Below are 21,626 nucleotides of genomic sequence, written 5' to 3' on the forward strand. Positions count from 1 at the left end.
CCATCCATCTTCCCATCAATTTTAACCATCTTCCCTGTCCCTGCTGAAGAAAAGCAGGCCCAAACCATGATGCTGCCACCACCATGTTTGACAGTGGGTATGGTGTGTTCAGGGTGATGAGCTGTGTTGCTTTTACGCCAAACATAACGTTTTGCATTGTTGCCAAAAAGTTCAATTTTGGTTTCATCTGACCAGAGCACCTTCTTCCACATGTTTGGTGTGTCTCCCAGGTGGCTTGTGGCAAACTTTAAACAACACTTTTTATGGATATCTTTAAGAAATGTCTTTCTTCTTGCCACTCTTTCATAAAGGCCAGATTTGTGCAATATACGACTGATTGATGTCCTATGGACAGAGTCTCCCACCTCAGCTGTAGATCTCTGCAGTTCATCCAGAGTGATCATGGGCCTCTTGGCTGCATCTCTGATCAGTCTTCTCCTTGTATGAACTGAAAGTTTAGAGGGACGGCCAGGTCTTGGTAGATTTGCAGTGGTCTGATACTCCTTCCATTTCAATATTATAGCTTGCACAGTGCTCCTTGGGATGTTTAAAGCTTGGGAAATCTTTTTGTATCCAAATCCGTTTAAACTTCTTCACAACAGTATCTCGGACCTGCCTGGTGTGTTCCTTGTTCTTCATGATGCTCTCTGCGCTTTTAACGGATCTCTATGACTATCACAGTGCAGGTGCATTTATACGGAGACTTGATTACACACAGGTGGATTGTATTTATCATCATTAGTCATTTAGGTCAACATTGGATCATTCAGAGATCCTCACTGAACTTCTGGAGAGTTTGCTGCACTGAAAGTAAAGGGGCTGAATAATTTTGCACGCCCAATTTTTGAGTTTTTGATTTGTTAAAAAAGTTTGAAATATCCAATAAATGTCGTTCCACTTCATGATTGTGTCCCACCTGTTGTTGATTCTTCACAAAAAATACAGTTTTATATCTTTGTTTGAAGCCTGAAATGTGGCAAAAGGTCGCAAAGTTCAAGGGGGCCGAATATTTTCGCAAGGCACTGTATGTAATTGTTGTACTGTTATGTTTGTTTATATTTTTGTTTCATGTTAGTGTATGTAAGTTGTTTCCCTCTGCTGCTATTGGACCAGGTCTCTCTTGGAAAAAGAGATGTTATCTCAATGAGAATAATCTGTATAAATAAAATGTAAATATACATATTTTTTAACTGTGCACCTCCCCAACTGTGTTACATCAGTCAACTTGAAGTTAGGGCAGAAGGGAGCGTCCATACTAAAGTGTTACAACAAGGCCTCACTCCTCCGGCCATCTGCATCTCATTCCAGGAGAACGCCCACTTCAGCATCTCGGAGTCTCTGATCGCCGCCATCGAGCTGATGAAGTGCAACCTGCGACGGCAGGTGGAGGAGGAGGAGGGTGACGACAGTGACTCAGAGATCCGGCAGCTCAAACAGAAGATCCGGCTGCGTAGACGCCAGATCCAGCGGACCCGCCTGCCTCCCTCACAGCGCTGTAAGAGCCGACACATAGGCCAGACGGACACCTGCACGGATCCTCACTCGCGCACTCGCGCACTCACACGCTAGAGCTGGGACGATAAACAGAAAATTACCCACACCGTCTTTCTCTTACTGAAGCATTTTGCTTAAGTGTGTACATTTTCTGTGATTTTTTTTTTTGCTACATAACGTTCCTGTAGATTGTTCTAGAACCGTTAATTTGGTCCACAGTTAATAGACTATGCATTATGTTGATTCCTGTTATGAAAGTGTCTGCATGTCTCTGTTTTGCTGCTGTTTGATCGATCCTCTCACTACCTCTCACTAGTATCGAGCCTCTCACTACCTCTCACTAGTATCGAGCCTCTCACTACCTCTCACTAGTATCTAGCCTCTCACTGCCTCTCACTAGTATACGAGCCTCTCACTACCTCTCACTACCTCTCACTAGTATCGAGCCTCTCACTACCTCTCACTAGTATCGATCGTATCTAGCCTCTCACTACCTCTCACTAGTATCTCAGCCTCGAGCCTCTCACTACCTCTCACTAGTATCGAGCCTCTCAGCTACTACCTCGAGCCTCTCACTAATTTTTCACTAGTATCGAGCCTCTCACTACCTCTCACTAGTATCTAGCCTCTCACTACCTCTCACTAGTATCTAGCCTCTCACTACCTCTCACTAGTATCGAGCCTCTCACTACCTCTCACTAGTATCGAGCCTCTCACTACCTCTCACTAGTATCGAGCCTCTCATACCTCTCACTAGAGAGCCTCACTCACTACCTCTCACTAGTATCGAGCCTCTCACTACCTCTCACTAGTATCGAGCCTCACTACCTCTCACTAGTATCGAGCCTCTCACTACCTCTCACTAGTATCGAGCCTCTCACTACCTCTCACTAGTATCGAGCCTCTCACTACCTCTCACTACCTCTCACTGCCTCTCACTAGTATCGAGCCTCTCACTACCTCTCACTAGTATCGAGCCTCTCACTACCTCTCACTAGTATCGAGCCTCTCACTACCTCTCACTAGTATCTAGCCTCCAACTACCTCTCACTAGTATCGAGCCTCTCACTACCTCTCACTAGTATCGAGCCTCTCACTACCTCTCACTAGTATCTAGCCTCCCACTACCTCTCACTAGTATCGAGCCTCTCACTACCTCTCACTAGTATCGAGCCTCACTACCTCTCACTAGTATCCCTCTCACTAGTATCGAGCCTCTCACTACCTCTCACTAGTATCGAGCCTCTCACTACCTCTCACTAGTATCTAGCCTCTCACTACCTCTCACTAGTATCGAGCCTCTCACTCTTCTCACTAGAGCCTCTCACTACCTCTCACTAGTATCGAGCCTCTCACTACCTCTCACTAGTAGTACTCCTCTCACTAGTATCTAGCCTCTCACTACCTCTCACTAGTATCGAGCCTCACTACCTCTCACTAGTATCGAGCCTCTACCTCTCACTAGTATCGAGCCTCTCACTACCTCTCACTAGTATCGAGCCTCTCAGCCTCTCACTACCTCTCACTAGTATCGAGCCTCTCACTACCTCTCACTAGTATCGAGCCTCTCACTACCTCTCACTAGTATCGAGCCTCTCACTACCTCTCACTAGTATCGAGCCTCTCACTACCTCTCACTAGTATCGAGCCTCTCACTACCTCTCACTAGTATCGAGCCACTCACTACCTCTCACTAGTATCGAGCCTCTCACTACCTCTCACTAGTATCGAGCCTCTCACTACCTCTCACTAGTATCTAGCCTCTCACTACCTCTCACTAGTATCGAGCCTCTCACTACCTCTCACTAGTATCTAGCCTCTCACTACCTCTCACTAGTATCGAGCCTCTCACTACCTCTCACTAGTATCGAGCCTCTCACTACCTCTCACTAGTATCCTCTCACTACCTCTCACTAGTATCGAGCCTCTACCTCTCACTAGTATCTAGCCTCCAACTACCTCTCACTAGTATCGAGCCTCTCACTACCTCTCACTAGTATCGAGCCTCTCACTACCTCTCACTAGTATCTAGCCTCTCACTACCTCTCACTAGTATCGAGCCTCACTACCTCTCACTAGTATCGAGCCTCACTACCTCTCACTAGTATCGAGCCTCTCACTACCTCTCACTAGTATCGAGCCTCTCACTAGTATCGAGCCTCTCACTACCTCTCACTAGTATCGAGCCTCTCACTACCTCTCACTAGTATCGAGCCTCTCACTACCTCTCACTACCTCTCACTATTATCGAGCCTCTCACTACCTCTCACTAGTATCTAGCCTCTCACTACCTCTCACTAGTATCGAGCCTCTCACTACCTCTCACTAGTATCGAGCCTCTCACTACCTCTCACTCCTCTCACTACTATCGAGCCTCTCACTACTATCGAGCCTCTCACTCACTACTATCGAGCCTCTCACTGCCTCTCACTACTATCGAGCCTCTCACTGCCTCTCACTACTATCGAGCCTCTCACTACCTCTCACTACCTCTCACTACTATCGAGCCTCTCACTACCTCTCACTACTATCGAGCCTCTCACTACTATCGAGCCTCTCACTACTATCGAGCCTCTCACTACCTCTCACTACTATCGAGCCTCTCACTACCTCTCACTACCTCTCACTACTATCGAGCCTCTCACTACTATCGAGCCTCTCACTACCTCTCACTACTATCGAGCTCTCACTACTATCGAGCCTCTCACTACCTCTCACTACCTCTCACTACCTCTCACTACCTCTCACTACCTCTCACTGCCTCTCACTGCCTCTCACTACCTCTCACTACTATCGAGCCTCTCACTACCTCTCACTACTATCGAGCCTCTCACTACCTCTCACTACTATCGAGCCTCTCACTACCTCTCACTACTATCGAGCCTCTCACTACCTCTCACTACTATCGAGCCTCTCACTACTATCGAGCCTCTCTCTACAACGGCTATTCACAAACCGGGGTGTATGGGTATGTCGTCGAGGGTTACTGTGATTCACATTTTCAAACATGGGGATATACATTTGGGTGATGTTTTTTCTCTCTCGCCTGAGTAGCCTTGTTTCACTGCCAAAAATAAAATGAAACCATCTAGCGTTCAGCAAAATAACAGCGCAATGTCAAATACAGGTAACCTAGTCAAATAATGAACATCCAATCACGTTAACCGGTAGTCTCTCAGGAAACCTTCACTGTTGCGCAGACATTTAGAAATGAAACATGACAATTTGAAAAATAAGCGACAGGAGTTTTTTGACCGATAAATAAATGACTTTCGAGTAGTAAGACGTGTAAAAGCAACAGATACCATTAATAAGAAGGGGCTAGAAGCGCCTTATATGGTGAGCTACATGGTGGCTCGGACAGGCAAGCCCCAATACTATTGTGGAGGACTTCATTTTTACCTCTCACTAGTATCGAGCCTCTCACTACCTCTCACTACCTCTCACTACCTCTCACTAGTATCGAGCCACTCACTACCTCTCACTAGTATCGAGCCTCTCACTACCTCTCACTAGTATCGAGCCTCTCACTACCTCTCACTAGTATCGAGCCTCTCACTACCTCTCACTAGTATCTAGCCTCTCACTACCTCTCACTAGTATCGAGCCTCTCACTACCTCTCACTAGTATCGAGCCTCTCACTACCTCTCACTAGTATCGAGCCTCTCACTACCTCTCACTAGTATCGAGCCTCTCACTACCTCTCACTAGTATCGAGCCTCTCACTACCTCTCACTACCTCTCACTAGTATCGAGCCTCTCACTACCTCTCACTAGTATCGAGCCTCTCACTACCTCTCACTAGTATCTAGCCTCTCACTACCTCTCACTAGTATCGAGCCTCTCACTACCTCTCACTAGTATCTAGCCTCTCACTACCTCTCACTAGTATCGAGCCTCTCACTGCCTCTCACTAGTATCGAGCCTCTCACTACCTCTCACTAGTATCGAGCCTCTCACTACCTCTCACTAGTATCGAGCCTCTCACTACCTCTCACTAGTATCGAGCCTCTCACTACCTCTCACTAGTATCGAGCCTCTCACTACCTCTCACTAGTATCGAGCCTCTCACTACCTCTCACTAGTATCGAGCCTCTCACTACCTCTCACTAGTATCGAGCCTCTCACTACCTCTCACTAGTATCGAGCCTCTCACTACCTCTCACTACTATCGAGCCTCTCACTACCTCTCACTGCCTCTCACTACTATCGAGCCTCTCACTGCCTCTCACTACTATCGAGCCTCTCACTGCCTCTCACTACTATCGAGCCTCTCACTGCCTCTCACTACTATCGAGCCTCTCACTACCTCTCACTACCTCTCACTACTATCGAGCCTCTCACTACCTCTCACTACTATCGAGCCTCTCACTACTATCGAGCCTCTCACTACTATCGAGCCTCTCACTACTATCGAGCCTCTCACTACCTCTCACTACTATCGAGCCTCTCACTACCTCTCACTACCTCTCACTACTATCGAGCCTCTCACTACTATCGAGCCTCTCACTACTATCGAGCCTCTCACTACTATCGAGCCTCTCACTACTATCGAGCCTCTCACTACCTCTCACTACCTCTCACTACCTCTCACTACCTCTCACTACCTCTCACTACCTCTCACTGCCTCACTACCTCTCACTGCCTCTCACTACCTCTCACTGCCTCTCACTACCTCTCACTACTATCGAGCCTCTCACTACCTCTCACTACTATCGAGCCTCTCACTACTATCGAGCCTCTCTCTACAACGGCTATTCACAAACCGGGGTGTATGGGTATGTCGTCGAGGGTTACGCGCAAATGTGATTCACATTTTCAAACATGGGGATATACATTTGGGTGATGTTTTTTCTCTCTTGCCTGAGTAGCCTTGTTTCACTGCCAAAAATAAAATGAAACCATCTAGCGTTCAGCAAAATAACAGCGCAATGTCAAATACAGGTAACCTAGTCAAATAATGAACATCCAATCACGTTAACCGGTAGTCTCTCGCAGGAAACCTTCACTGTTGCGCAGACATTTAGAAATGAAACATGACAATTTGAAAAATAAGCGACAGGAGTTTTTTGACCGATAAATAAATGACTTTCGAGTAGTAAGACGTGTAAAAGCAACAGATACCATTAATAAGAAGGGGCTAGAAGCGCCTTATATGGTGAGCTACATGGTGGCTCGGACAGGCAAGCCCCAATACTATTGTGGAGGACTTCATTTTTACCAGGAGCTGTGCCAGGCCCGCCACGTCTGTTGACTCATCCAGCTGTAACAATGAACATCCAATCTTTTTATATACATTCTATGTGTTACAGCTGGATGGCGGGCCTGGCACAGCTCCTGGTATGTCCGTTACATTTATGGAGGGTCAATTGAGGAAGACATCCTCTTTTTGTATTTTATTTAACCTTTTATTTAACTATGCAAGTCACTTAAAAACAAATTCTTGTTTACAATGATGGCCTTCACCGGACAATCCCGTACAACGCTGGGCCAAATGTGCGGTCTTAAGGCACTGCATCTCAGTGCAAGAGGCGTCACTACAGTCCCTGGTTCGAATCGAGGCCGTTTCACACGCGGCCGTGATTGGGAGTCCCATAGAGCGGCGCACAATTGGCCCAGCGTCGCCCGGGTTTGTCTGGGGTAGGCCGTCATTGGAAATAAGAATTTGTTCTTAACTGACTTGCCTAGTTAAACAAAGATTTAAAAAAAAATACAGCCTTATATTTACCACCGCAAACCAATGCTGGCACGAAGACCGCACTCAACGAGCTGTATATGGCCATATGCAAACAAGAAAATGCTCATCCAGAAGTGGCACTCCTAGTGGCCGGGGACTTTAATGCAGGCAAACTTAAATCTGTTTTACCTAGTTTCTACCAGCATATCAAATGTGCAACTAGAGGAGAAGGAAAAACTCTAGACCACCTTTACTCCACACACAGAGACGCGTACAAAGCTCTCCATTTACATTACATTTAAGTCATTTAGCAGACGCTCTTATCCAGAGCGACTCTCCCTCGCCCTCCATTTGGCAAATCTGACTGTAATTCTATCCTCCTGATTCCTGCTTACAAACAAAAACGAAAGCAGGAAGTACCAGTGACTCGCTCAATATGGGAGCGGTCAAATGACGCGGATACTACACTACAGGACTGTTTTGCTAGCACAGATTGGAATATGTTCCGGGATTCATCCAATGACTTTGAGGAATGTACCACCTTAGTCACTGGCTTCATCAATAAGTGCATTGACGACGTCTTCCCCACAGTGACCATACGCACATATCCCAACCTGAAGCCATGGATTACCCGCAACATCCGCACCAAGCTAAAGGCTAGAGCTGCAGCTTTCAAGGAGTGGGACACTAATCCCGACGCTTAGCCCTCAGACAAACCATCAAACAGGCAAAGCATCAATACATGACTGAATCCTACTACACCGGTTGCGACGCTCGTTGCATGTGGCAGGGCATGAAAACTGTTACTGACTACAAAGGGGAACCCAGCCGTGAGCTACCCAGTGACGCGAGCGTACCAAATGAGCTAAAAGCCTTTTATGTTCGCTTCGAGGCAAGCGACTCTGAAGCATGGATGAGGGCACCAGCTGTTCTGGATGACTGTATGATCACGCTCTCCGTAGCCGATGTGAGCAAGACCTTAAAACAGGTCAACATTCACCGCTTGGCCAGACGGTCTACCAGGACATGTGCGGACCAACTGGCAAGTGTTTTCACTGACATTTTCAACATCAGCTGTTCTGGACGACTGTGTGATCGCGCTCTCCATAGCTGATGTGAGTATAAGACCTTTAAACGGGTCAACATTCCACAAGGCCGCAGGGTCAGACAGATTACCAGGACGTGTACTCCGAGCATGCCGTGACCAACTGACAAGTGTCTTCACTGACATTTTCAACCTCTCCCCGACGAGTCTGTAATATCTACATGTTTCAAACAGACCACGGTTTTCCTTGTCGCCAAGAAAGCGAAGGTAACTTGCCTAAATGATTACTGCCCTGTAGCACTCATGTTGGTAGCCATGAAGTGCTTTGAAAGGCTGGTCATGGCTCATTTGTGTTATATTATCTATACAATGGGCCATAATTGATTTTGGCCCATTAGGCATGGCGGATTACCAAGTTCAAGGAGCTTTCCATTTTGATTGGGTTATTTTTCCTAAAAACCGTTAAGCCTACTTGTAAAAAAAAAATAAAAAATGTAATTTGTATTTCTAAATCACAGCCTACGGTGCAATCAGTAAGTATTCAGACCTCTTGACTTTTCCCACATTTTGTTACGTTATTTTGTTACGCCTCATTCTAAAATGAATGAAATACCATTTTGTCCTCATCAATCTACACACACACAATACCCCATAATTACAAATACATTTTTGCAAATGTATAAAAAAATAAATAACATACTTTATTTGCATAAATATTTAGACCCTTTGCTATGAGACTCCATGCATCCTGTTTCTATTGATCATCCTTGATGTTTCTACAACTTGATTTTAGTCCACCTGTGGTAAGTTCAACTGATTGGACATTATTTGTAATGGCACACACCTGCCTATATAAGTTCCGACAGTTGACAGTGAGTGTCAGTGCAAAAACCAAGCCATGAGGTAGAAGGAATTGTCCGTAGAGCTCTGAGACAGGATTGTGTCGAAGCCCAGATCTGGGGAAGGGTACCAAAACAGTTCTGCAGCATTGAAGATCCCCAAGAACACAGTGGCCTCCATCATTCTTAAATGGATGAAGTTTGGAACCACCAAGAGTCATACTAGACCTGGCCACCCGGCCATTCTGAGCAATCAGGGGAGAAGTGCCTCGGTCAGGGAGGTGACCAAAACCTGATGGTCACTCTGGCAGAGTTCCTCTATGGAGATGGGAGAACCTTCCAGAAGGACAACCATCTCTGCAGCGCTCCACCAATCAGGCCTTTATGGTAGAGGCCAGACAGAAGCTACTCCTCAGTAAAAAGGTACGACAGCCCACTTGGACTGGCCAAAAGGAACCTAAAGGACGCACAGGCCATGAGAAACATGATTTTCTGGTCTGATGAAACTAAAATGTTGGCCTGAATGCCAAGCGTCACATTTGAAGGAAGCCTGGCACCATCCCTACGGTGAAGCATGGTGGTGGCAGCATCATGATGCGGAGATGTTTTTTCAGCGGCAGGGACTGGGAGACTAGTCAGGATCGAGGGAAAGATGAACGGCGCAAAGAACCGAGATCCTTGAAGAAAACCTGCTCAGGACCTCAGACTGGGGTGATGGTTCACCTTCCAACAGGACAATGACCCTAAGCACACAGCCATGACAACACAAGAGTGGCTTCGGGACAAGTCTCTGAATGTACTTGAGTGGCCCAGCCAGAGCCCAGACTTGAACCCGATCAAATATCTCTGGAGGGACTTGGAAAATGGCTGTGCAGCAATGCTCCCCCTCCAACCTGACCGAGTTTGAGAGGCTCTGCAGATAAGAATGGGAGAAACTCTCCAAATACAGGTGTACCAAGCCTGTAGCCTCATACCCAAGAAGGCTCGAGGCAGTCATCGCTGTGAAATGCACATCAACAAATGTGCAAAAAATAAAGTCAAATCTGTTTTTGCTTTGTCATAATGCGGTATTGAATGTAAATTGATGAGGGGAAAAAACTATTGAACCCTTTTTCGAATGAGGCTGGAACGTAACGAAATGTGGAAGAAGTCAAGGGGTCTGAGTACTTTCCAAATGCTGTACTCAAAATGTATAGACTACAATGATTTAATACAATGAAATGTTGTTTTAAATGCTGAGTGCTTTATGTCCCGAACAGCCTATTGTGTGGCACTCGCAAATGCTTCACAATGTAATTCTTTCTAAGCTCTATAGCCTTATAATAATTGAAATAATATAGCTGAAATTGATTTTCGTTCCTTCTTAGGCTTATTCAAATACTTTTCATTCAAATCCATATAGTTTGGTTTCAATACTTAAAAATGAAATGGTAGGTTCAGGTAGTCACAAAAATAGATGAGTGTTGGTTAAATTGTGATTTCTTTTTTTTTTTAGTGAATGGAGCAAATTTGGTGCAGCAGTTGTTTTTTTCTCCTAAATGAGCACGGACCGGTTTTTAGCGGAGCGGTTTGAGCTGTGTGTTAAGCACCTGGATTTCCAACCGCTCAACTTGGCTCACATCTTCTGGCACCCATACAACTCCTCCATTTTGGGTTTAGTCCCCATGTCGTCATTTTGCTGGTATTTGTTTTAACCATCTGGCTCTCTCTCTCTCTCCCCCCCTCCCCCTCTTTTAGTGTTCCATTCAACAGACAGTGGATGCTCCCGCAGGAGCTCCCAGGATTCCTTTCACCTGTCCAACTCTGGCTCGGCCGAGGAGGTGGAGGAGTGCGAGCTGAAAGGTAGAGCGAAGGAGAGGAGACATTAAATGCACGTCATGTCCCATATCATTCACCACCTCATCGGCAGGTGTCCCATCATATTCACCCACCAAGGCCGGAAAACGTCTCCCATTTTTACTGGCAGTCGTTAACATTGCTCTCTGGACTGTTAGGGAAAGATAGATTGGTGTGTGTGTGTTTTGTAAAAGTTATAAATCTTTTATTATCTTTAAGAGCATACGAAGGCAGGTTCATGTAAGGGTAATAGGCACAGACTGGTAGTCATAACTGTGGCTTCACGAAAAGGGGTGGGTGTTTTTAACCTACATGCACAGACTTATTTGAATAAAAAAGATTAGAGGATGTGCTACGTTTTCTGTCTATCCAGCTTCTAAGATACTGTACCAGTCTTAACTATTGGGTTTGTGGGCTAACATTTGAATACACGTTTTACCTAACATTGCTGACTATCAGCATGGTTGGGTGGGCTTTAATGTGTGTTCCCATGTCCTTCATCTGTGTGAGGGGTACACAAAGTACTGCTTTGTGGGTAGTGTATAGGATGTAGTATATATGTGTGGGTTTGTAGTAGGTTAAAGGTTGTGTGTTGGGGTGTGAGGTAGTATATAGGTAGTGGTGTGTGCTAGTGTATACACACTCATTCAAAAGTTTGGGTCAATTTGAAATTTCCTTGTTTTTGAAAGAAAAGCACACAAAAAAAGGTCTTAAGATCAAATTGATCAGAAATACAGTGTAGACATTGTTGATGTTGTAAATGACTATTGGAAACGGATTATTATTTAAAAAAAATAATGTAATATCTACACTTTTCTTTTCTACGCTTTTCTTTTCAAAACGAGGACATTTCTATGTGACCCCAAACTTGACCGGTAGTGTATATGTGGTATTGTGGGGCTGGTGGTGTGTAGTAGTATTTCCGTGGTGGTGGTGTGGTTGTGTGTGTGTGTGTGTAATAGCGTATAGTATATACAGTTGAAGTCGGAAGTTTACATACACTTAGGTTGGAGTCATTAAAACTCATTTTTCAACCACTCCACAAATTTCTTGTTAACAAACTATAGTTTTGACCATAGTAATTTTTCAAAAATGGTTTACAGACAGATAATTTCACTTATAACTCACTGTATCACAATTCCAGTAGGTCAGAAGTTTACATACGCTATGTTGACTGTGCCTTTAAACAGCTTGGAAAATTCCAGAAAATGATGTCATGGCTTTAGAAGCTTCTAATAGACTAATTGACATCATTTGAGTCAATTGGAGGTGTACCTGTGGATGTATTTCAAGGCCTACCTTCAAACTTAGTGCCTCTTTGCTTGACATCATGAGAAAATCAAACGAAATCAGCCAAGACTTCAGAAAAACAATTGTAGACCTCCACAAGTCTGGTTCATCCTTGGGAGCGATTTCCAAACGTCTGAAGGTACCACGTTCATCTGTACAAACAATAGTACGCAAGTATAAACGCCATGGGATCACGCAGCCGTGACACCGCTCAGGAAGGAGACGCGTTCTGTCTCCTAGAGATGAACGCACTTTGGTGCGAGAAGTGCAAATCAATCCCAGAACAACAGAAAAGGACTTTGTAAAGATGCTGGAGGAAACTGTAACAAAGTATCTATATCCACAGTAAAATGAGTCCAATATCGACATAAGCTGAAAGGCCGCTCAGCAAGGAAGAAGCCACCCCCAAAAAAGAGGTTTGGACTACGGTTTGCAGACTACGGTTTGCAGACTACGGTTTGCAACTACACATGGGGCCAAAGATTGTACTTTTTGGAGAAATGTCCTCTGGTCTGATTAAACAAAAATAGAACTGTTAGGCCATAATGACCATCGTTCTGTTTGGAGGAAAAAGGGTGAGGCTTGCAAGCCGAAGAACACCATCCCAAACGTGAAGCCTGGGGGTGGCAGCATCTTGTTGTGGGGGTGCTTTGCTGCAGGAGGGACTGGTGCACTTCACAAAATAGATGGCATCATGAGGGGGGGAAATTACGTGGATATATTGTAGCAACATCTCAAGACATCAGTCAGGAAGTTAAAGCTTGGTCGCAAATAGGTCTTCCAAATGGACAATGACTCCAAGCATACTTCCAAAGTTGTGGCAAAATGGCTTAAGGACAACAAAGTCAAGGTATTGGAGTGGCCATCACAAAGCCCTGACCTCAATCCTATAGAAGATTTGTGGGCAGAACTGAAAAAGTGTGTGTGAGCAAGGAGGCCTACAAACCTGACTCAGTTACACCAGCTCTGTCAGGAGGAATGGGCCAAAATTCTCCCAAGTTTGTGGAAGGCTACCCGACACGTTTGACCCAAGTTAAACAATTTAAAGGCAATGCTACCAAATAATAATTGAATGTATGTAAACTTCTGATCTACTGGGAATGTGATGAAAGAAATAATAATTCTCTACTATTATTCAGACATTTCACATTCTTAAAATAAAGTGGTGGTCCTAGCTGACCTAAGACAGATACTTTTTACTAGGATTAAATGTCAGGAAATGTGAAATTGAGTTTTTAAATGTATTTGGCTAAGTTGTATGTAAACTTCCGACTTCAACTGTTTTTGTTGGTGAGTAATAATATATATGTGTGTGTGTGTGTGTGTGTGTATATATATAGTATATATGTGGTGGGGTGTAGTACTGTATAGTATATATGTGGTGGGGTGTAGTACTGTATAGTGTATGTGGTGGGGTGTAGTACTGTATAGTGTATATGTGGTGGGGTGTAGTACTGTATATGTGGTGGTGTGTAGTACTGTATATGTGGTGGTGTGTAGTACTGTATATGTGGTGGTGTGTAGTGAGGAATACCTAGGATAGGATAAAGCAATCCTTCAGTGGCTGTTCCACTGATGTCAGAAGGTGAATTCACCAATTTGTAAGTCGCTCTGGATAAGAGCGTCTGCTAAATGACTTAAATGTAAATGTAAATGTAGTATAGTATATATGTGGTGGTGTGTAGTACTGTATAGTATATATGTGGTGGTGTGTAGTACTGTATAGTATATATGTGGTGGTGTGTAGTACTGTATAGTGTATGTGTGGTGGTGTGTAGTACTATATAGTGTATATGTGGTGGTGTGTAGTACTGTATAGTGTATATGTGGTGGTGTGTAGTACTATATAGTGTATATGTGGTGGTGTGTAGTACTGTATAGTGTATATGTGGTGGTGTGTAGTACTATATAGTGTATATGTGGTGGTGTGTAGTACTGTATAGTGTATATGTGGTGGTGTGTAGTACTGTATAGTATATATGTGGTGGTGTGTAGTACTGTATAGTATATATGTGGTGGTGTGTAGTACTGTATAGTATATATGTGGTGGTGTGTATATATATGTGGTGGTGTGTAGTACTATATAGTATATATGTGGTGGTGTGTAGTACTATATAGTGTATATGTGGTGGTGTGTAGTACTGTATAGTGTATATGTGGTGGTGTGTAGTACTGTATAGTGTATATGTGGTGGTGTGTAGTACTATATAGTATATATGTGGTGGTGTGTAGTACTATATAGTGTATATGTGGTGGTGTGTAGTACTGTATAGTGTATATGTGGTGGTGTGTAGTACTGTATAGTATATATGTGGTGGTGTGTAGTACTATATAGTATATATGTGGGGCTGGTTGCTGAGTGTAATCTATTTCTCTCAGATGGCTGTGCGGGCCAGTCCCTGATGGCGGTGTCTAAGAGTGTCTCCCTGTCGCACGCCTCCCTCTTCTCAGGTATCTGGTCTGGTGGGGGCGGGGGGCGGGGCTAAGGATGCCAGGGAACTATGGGTTGGGAGTTTTGGGCTCTATCCCAGTTTTCATTAACCAAATACACTGCTGAATTCTCCTGCTCCTGCTTTCTCCCGTTGTGCTCTAAACAAACAAACACGTGACTGGCTCAACTGTTCTGGGGAACTACGGTAAACTTCATCATGTGAAATAATGTGACCCGTGAAAGGAACAACATAATTGGCTTCATTACCTAAAGTATGTTTTGTGTGGGCCCATTTTTTTTTGGGGGGGGGGGGATTGCGAAATACTATGATTCCACTATTACTCTAGATCTATTGACATTTACTAAAATGACAATGCAACTATATTACATATCTCCTTTAAAATAAACATCAAATATGACACGTGCAAGACTAGAGTTAAGAGCCTTACAATGGACTACAAACAAAATGACTGCGACCTAATTGTATTTGCTGTGTTCTATAAGGGCGTAGCTATCAATAAATGATAAGATAATATGCGATAATAATTCCAGCATTGGTGAGAAATACTGCTGCGTGGTAGGCTTTCATAAGACAAAGGACAAAGGGTTAATGATCGATCAGTCCTTTTGCATATAAAGGTAGTGATTTTTCTTTGTGATTGTCTGAATTTGATGCCTTTCTTTTGAACCAGGTGATGCTAGTTTGATAGTTGTGCTTTTTTTTAAAGCACTGAGCCTAATCTCGATCTATCTCTGTTTCTTTCTCAAAATGTAAGAGGCTTTAATGGCAAGGGAAAAACATATATTTACATTGCCAAAGCAAGGAAGAGAGATTAATAAACAAAAGTGAAATAAATAAAAAAAATAACTTGAAACATTAACACTCACAAAAATTCCAAAAGAATAAAGACATGTCAAATGTAATTGTCTGTATACAATGTTGTAATGATGTGCACATTGTTATAGTACAAAAGGGAAAATAAATCAACATAAATATAGGTTGCATTTACAATGGTGTTTGTTCACATTTTTCTGAGAATGTCCTTATTCATGTCTAGGCAGATGTAGAATGTTACTGTTTTGACTAATTTAAAAGTGGGTTAGGTCTACTCTATACCAAATTAGCATACCCCCTGAGTCTCTTCCCTGTTTCACATCTGGTAGTTTGGTGGGTGGGACAACCAGCTCTCTGTAACCTAGAGGGCAACCAGTGGGTCCATCTCCTCTATACCATGTTTCACACCTGGTAGTGTGGTGGATGGGACTACCAGCTCTCTGTAACCTAGAGGACAACCAGTGGGTCCATCTCCTCTATACCACCCACCTGGTAGTGTGGTGGATGAGACTACCAGCTCTCTGTAACCTAGAGGACAACCAGTGGGTCCATCTCCTCTATACCACCCCCTTGGTAGTGTGGTGGATGGGACTACCAGCTGTCTGTAACCTAGAGGGCAACCAGTGGGTCCATCTCCGTTAGACCATGTTTCTTGTAGGACGACAATGTCTGTATTTTCAGTTTCTTTGAAGTCTTATGTTCCTGCTCTTTAGGTCAAAGGTAGATAATCTCAGACCTTGTGTATATATTCCAGGATGAGATGGTAATAGCTTTGTGTTCCATAAGGTCTAGTGTGGTTTAGGCCCGGACCATCACAGTAGGTGTGAGCAGAACATGTTGAGCATCTGATACGTACCTCTTAGGTCGCAGGATGGGGCTTGGGCGGGTGTAACAGTGGGGGTTGGGTCTGTTGCTCTGCTCACGGCCTGGGCATATGTCCTGCTGTCATGTTGAGGTTCCTTTCTCTTTCTCTCTCTCAGATGCAGACATGAAGCGTGGTGTGACATCCAGTGGCCGCTCTTTCCTCAGATCAGAGTCTATGTAAGAACTACTTCCTCCCTCCTAGCCTCAAAGATGTTGGCCTAATGCCAAATCGACCTCTCTATCCTTTGCGCTATGCACTTGTGGAAATAGGGCAAAGAGCACTCACCAACTTGTTAAGAGCACTCACCAACTTGTTAAGAGCACTCACCAACTTGTTAAGAGCACTCACCAACTTGTTAAGAGCACTCACCAACTTGTTAAGAGCACTCACCAACTTGTTAAGAGCACTCACCAACTTGTTAAGAGCACTCACCAACTTGTTAAGAGCACTCACCAACTTGTTAAGAGCACTCACCAACTTGCCCTCTGATAGGATAAGTCTTGGTCTAAGATTTCCAAAAGTGTATAATCTACGTGCACAATTAGTTGTAATGCACATATGAAGAAAATCATAACTGGCATGTAGATTGGTAGAAATGGTAGGATAAATTATTAATTGTCACTTCACATGAAAAAGGTTGCCGACTTCTGCTAGGGGAGAGTGGGGTAAATTGAGCCACCCTTGTTTTCTAGGAAACCGTACACAAAATGAATAATTTTACCAAATATTTAGGAGTTTGTGAAGGAAGAAGCCACATGGAAAAAGTTAGCTCCTAAAAACAGATTTGAATTTCTTGTGTTACAGGTTTCATGGTGATTGTCGATAATTGAAAGATTGTTTTCTACATCAGTTTGGGTCTCGATCAGCTCCAATATGAGGTCATAAACCTAGCAAGAAAGTGCATCCTTGTAGCTGTGCGGAATAATAATAATAATAATATCTTCAAAATGTTTGTCTTTCTATTGCTGGATTTGAACTTGCAACCTTGTGAAATCAGAGGCAGATGCTTACTTATTGTTTGCGCCAGTTGGAATTAGGCTATTGTTTGCGCCAGTTGGAATTAGGCTATTGTTTGCGCCAGTTGGAATTAGGCTATTGTTTGCGCCAATTGGAATTAGGCTATTGTTTGCGCCAGTTGGAATTAGGCTATTGTTTGCGCCAGTTGGAATTAGGCTATTGTTTGCGCCAGTTGGAATTAGGCTATTGTTTGCGCCAGTTGGAATTAGGCTATTGTTTGCGCCAGTTGGAATTAGGCTATTGTTTGCGCCAGTTGGAATTAGGCTATTGTTTGCGCCAGTTGGAATTAGGCTATTGTTTGCGCCAGTTGGAATTAGGCTATTGTTTGCGCCAGTTGGAATTAGGCTATTGTTTTGTTTGCGCCAGTTGGAATTAGGCTATTGTTTGGCCAATTGGAATTAGGCTATTGTTTGCGCCAGTTGGAATTAGGCTATTGTTTGCGCCAGTTGGAATTAGGCTATTGTTTGCGGAATTAGGCTATTGTTTGCGCGTTGGAATTAGGCTATTGTTTGCGCCCGTTGGAATTAGGCTATTGTTTGCGCCGTTGGAATTAGGCTATTGTTTGCGCCGTTGGAATTAGGCTATTGTTTGCGCCCTATTGTTTGGAATTAGGCTATTGTTTGCGCCCGTTGGAATTAGGCTATTGTTTGCGCCCGTTGGAATTAGGCTATTGTTTGCGCCCGTTGGAATTAGGCTATTGTTTGCGCCCGTTGGAATTAGGCTATTGTTTGCGCCCGTTGGAATTAGGCTATTGTTTGCGCCCGTTGGAATTAGGCTATTGTTTGCGCCCGTTGGAATTAGGCTATTGTTTGCGCCCGTTGGAATTAGGCTATTGTTTGCGCCCGTTGGAATTATGTTTGGTGTATGCTTGTTCTCTATTCCGACTATCAATCTTTCTCTCTCTCAGTTCTCCGTCATTCCTCCAGTCTAACTCTGCTGAGTCGGTGGCCATGGGCCTGCTCAGGCAGTTTGAGGGCATGCAGCTCCCTGCAGCCTCGGAGCTCGACTGGCTGGTCCCAGAACAAGACGCACCACAAAAGGTGTGTACACACACGCACACACACAAATAGACACACACACACAAATAGACTCACACAAACTGACCTGTATCCTGCTACATTCAGCTCCTGCCCATCCCTGACTCCCTGCCCATCTCTCCTGATGACGGGGAGCATGCTGATATCTACAAGCTGAGGATCCGAGTGAGAGGGAACCTGGAGTGGGCCCCGCCGCGACCCCAGATCATCTTCAACATTCACCCTGCGCCCAAGTGAGTCCTTAACACACACACACGGGTCACAAACTTAGTTGCTGACTTCACACTTATTCTCTGTTTGCCTCCCCCTTCTTTGTTTCTCTCGCTCTCGCTGTGCCTCTCGCTCTCGCTGTGCCTCTCGCTCTCGCTGTGCCTCTCGCTCTCGCTGTGCCTCTCGCTCTCGCTGTGCCTCTCGCTCTCGCTGTGCCTCTCGCTCTCGCTGTGCCTCTCGCTCTCGCTGTGCCTCTCGCTCTCGCTGTGCCTCTCGCTCTCGCTGTGCCTCTCGCTCTCGCTGTGCCTCTCGCTGTGCTCGCTCCGCTGCTGTGCCTCTCGCTCTCGCTGTGCCTCTCTCGCTGCTGTGCCTCTCGCTGTGCCTCTCGCTGTGCCTCTCGCTCTCGCTGTGCCTCTCGCTCTCGCTGTGCCTCTCGCTGTGCCTCTCGCTCTCGCTGTGCCTCTCGCTCTCGCTGTGCCTCTCGCTCTCTCTGTGCCTCTCGCTGTGCCTCTCGCTCTCGCTGTGCCTCTCGCTCTCGCTGTGCCTCTCGCTCTCGCTGTGCCTCTCGCTCTGTCTTTTTGTTTCTTTCTGCCGGTCTCTCACTAACCCTCCTCCCTCCCCTTTTCTCTTTATCAGGAGGAAGATCGTCGTAGCCAAGCAGAACTACCGCTGTGCAGGCTGCGGGACTCGCATAGACCCAGGTACAAACCACATTGAAGATACCCGCTGCCATAGAACAACCACCCATGTTATCCCTATCCCACGGTGGCCATTTTGTGTCACCCCCCCCCCCCCCCCCCTCCACTCACATTAAAACTCTTAACCCCCCCACCGGACAGACTACATCAAGCGAATGCGCTATTGTGAGTACCTGGGCCGCTACTTCTGCCAGTGTTGCCATGAGAACGCCCAGGCGGTGGTGCCGGGCCGTGTGCTGAGGAAATGGGACTTCAGCAAGTACTATGTCAGCAACTTTGCCCGGGACCTGCTGGGCAAGATATCAGGAGACCCCCTGTTCAACCCCAACGACATCAACAGTGGCCTCTACAAGAAAACCAAAGCCCTGGAGACTGTCCGGGTGAGAGCACTTGATTTTGTTATACTTGCCTGGTTAGTTTAATGCTGGTTTGTTTAATGCTTATCTTATTTTAGGTTTGGTTAGTTTAATGCTTATCTTATTTTAGGTTTGGTTAGTTTAATGCTTATCTTATTGTAGGTATGGTTAGTTTAATGCTTATCTTATTTTAGGTTTGGTTAGTTTAATGCTTATCTTATATTAGGTTTGGTTAGTTTAATGCTTATCTTATTTTAGGTTTGGTTAGTTTAATGCTTATCTTATTTTAGGTTTGGTTTGTTTAATGCTTATCTTATTTTAGGTTTGGTTAGTTTAATGCTTATCTTATTTTAGGTTTGGTTTGTTTAATGTTTAAGGTTTGGTTAGTTTAATGCTTATCTTATTTTAGGTTTGGTTAGTTTAATGCTTATCTTATTTTAGGTTTGGTTAGTTTAATGCTTATCTTATTTTAGGTATGGTTAGTTTAATGCTTATCTTATTTTAGGTTTGGTTAGTTTAATGCTTATCTTATATTAGGTTTGGTTAGTTTAATGCTTATCTTATTTTAGGTTTGGTTTGTTACTTTACTTCAGTTTACTGTAACTCACCTGTACTAGAAGGAAAATGCGTTATGGTTATGAGTTTGAAATGCATTCTGTGAACTAAGTATATTTTCCTAATATTCTTCAGGTTTTGAGGGTCCAACTATTCCACATGAAAAACCTCTTCAAGACCTGCCGCCTAGCTAGAGAGTAAGTTGTGTTGTATTTTTTATGGCTCTCCATTAGCATTCCCGGGGTCCAGCAAAATTAAGGCAGTTTATACAATTTTAAAAACATTTACAATACATTCACAGATTTCACAACCCACTGTGTGCCCCCAGGCCCCTACTCCACCACTACCACATATCTACAACACAAAATCCATAGTGCGTATGTTATCATGTGTGTGTCTGTGCCAATGTTTGTGTTGCTTCACAGTCCCCGCTGTTCCATAAGGTGTTTTTAAAAAATATATAATTATATCTAATTTTACTGCTTGCTTCGCTTACTTGATGTGGAATAGAGTTCCATGTAGTCATGGCTCTATGTAGTACTGTGTTCCTCCCATAGTATGTTCTGGACTTGGGGACTGTGAAGTGATGCCTTGTGGAGTATGCATGGGTGTCTTAGCTGTGTGCCAGTAGTTCAAACATATAGCTTGGTGCATTCAACATTAATACATCTCATGAATAAAAGTAGTGATGAAGTCAATCTCTCCTCCACTTTCAGCCAGGAGAGATTGACATGCATATTATTAATATTAGCTCTCTGTGTACATCCAAGGGCCAGCCGTGCTGCCCTGTTCTGAGGGGCCAGCCGTGCTGCCCTGTTCTGAACCAATTGCAATTTTCCTAAATCCTTTTTTGTGGCACCTGACCACACAACTGAACAGCAGTCCAGGTGCGACCAAACTAGGGCCTCTAGGACCTGCCTTGTTGATGGTGTTAAGGCAGAGCATTGATTTATAACAGAAATACTTCTCCCCATCTTAGCTACTACTGTATCAATATGTTTTGACCATGACAGTTTACAATCTATCGTTACTCCAAGCAGTTTAGTCATCTCAACTTGCTCAATTTCCACATTATTTATTACAATATTTAGTTGAGATTTAGGGTTTAGTGAATGTTTTGTTCAAAATACAATGCTTTTAGTTTTAGGAATATTTAGGGCTAACTTATTCCTTGCCACCCACTCTAAAACTAACTGCAGCTCTTTGTTAAGTGTTGCAGTGATTTCAGTCGCTGTCGTAACTATAGTGTTGAGTCATTCGCATACAGAGCCCTAATGGCTTTACTCAGTCAGTGGCATATCAAATTTTTTTAAAGTAAGGGGCATAGACAGCTGCCCTGTGGAATTCCTGATTCTACCTGGATTATTATGTTTGAGAGGCTTCCATTTAAAGAACACACTCTTTGTTATGTTCGACAGGTAACTCTTTATCCACAATAAA

The 21,626-nt window shown here is 44.2% G+C and overlaps 1 protein-coding gene across 1 annotated transcript in view; it reads left to right on the forward strand.

Moving 5' to 3' along the window:
- LOC135524771 (run domain Beclin-1-interacting and cysteine-rich domain-containing protein-like) overlaps positions 1–21,626 on the forward strand; it is a 67,704-nt gene that overhangs the window by 40,610 nt on the left and 5,468 nt on the right. The window contains 9 exon segments of the mRNA XM_064952582.1: positions 1,309–1,495; positions 10,794–10,898; positions 14,562–14,633; positions 16,429–16,489; positions 18,238–18,370; positions 18,455–18,600; positions 19,214–19,278; positions 19,417–19,655; positions 20,322–20,383. Of these exon segments, the coding sequence (XP_064808654.1) occupies positions 1,309–1,495; positions 10,794–10,898; positions 14,562–14,633; positions 16,429–16,489; positions 18,238–18,370; positions 18,455–18,600; positions 19,214–19,278; positions 19,417–19,655; positions 20,322–20,383 (1,070 nt within the window).

The sequence above is a fragment of the Oncorhynchus masou genome, chromosome 31 (assembly GCF_036934945.1).
Source record: "Oncorhynchus masou masou isolate Uvic2021 chromosome 31, UVic_Omas_1.1, whole genome shotgun sequence".
Classification (NCBI taxonomy): domain Eukaryota; kingdom Metazoa; phylum Chordata; class Actinopteri; order Salmoniformes; family Salmonidae; genus Oncorhynchus; species Oncorhynchus masou.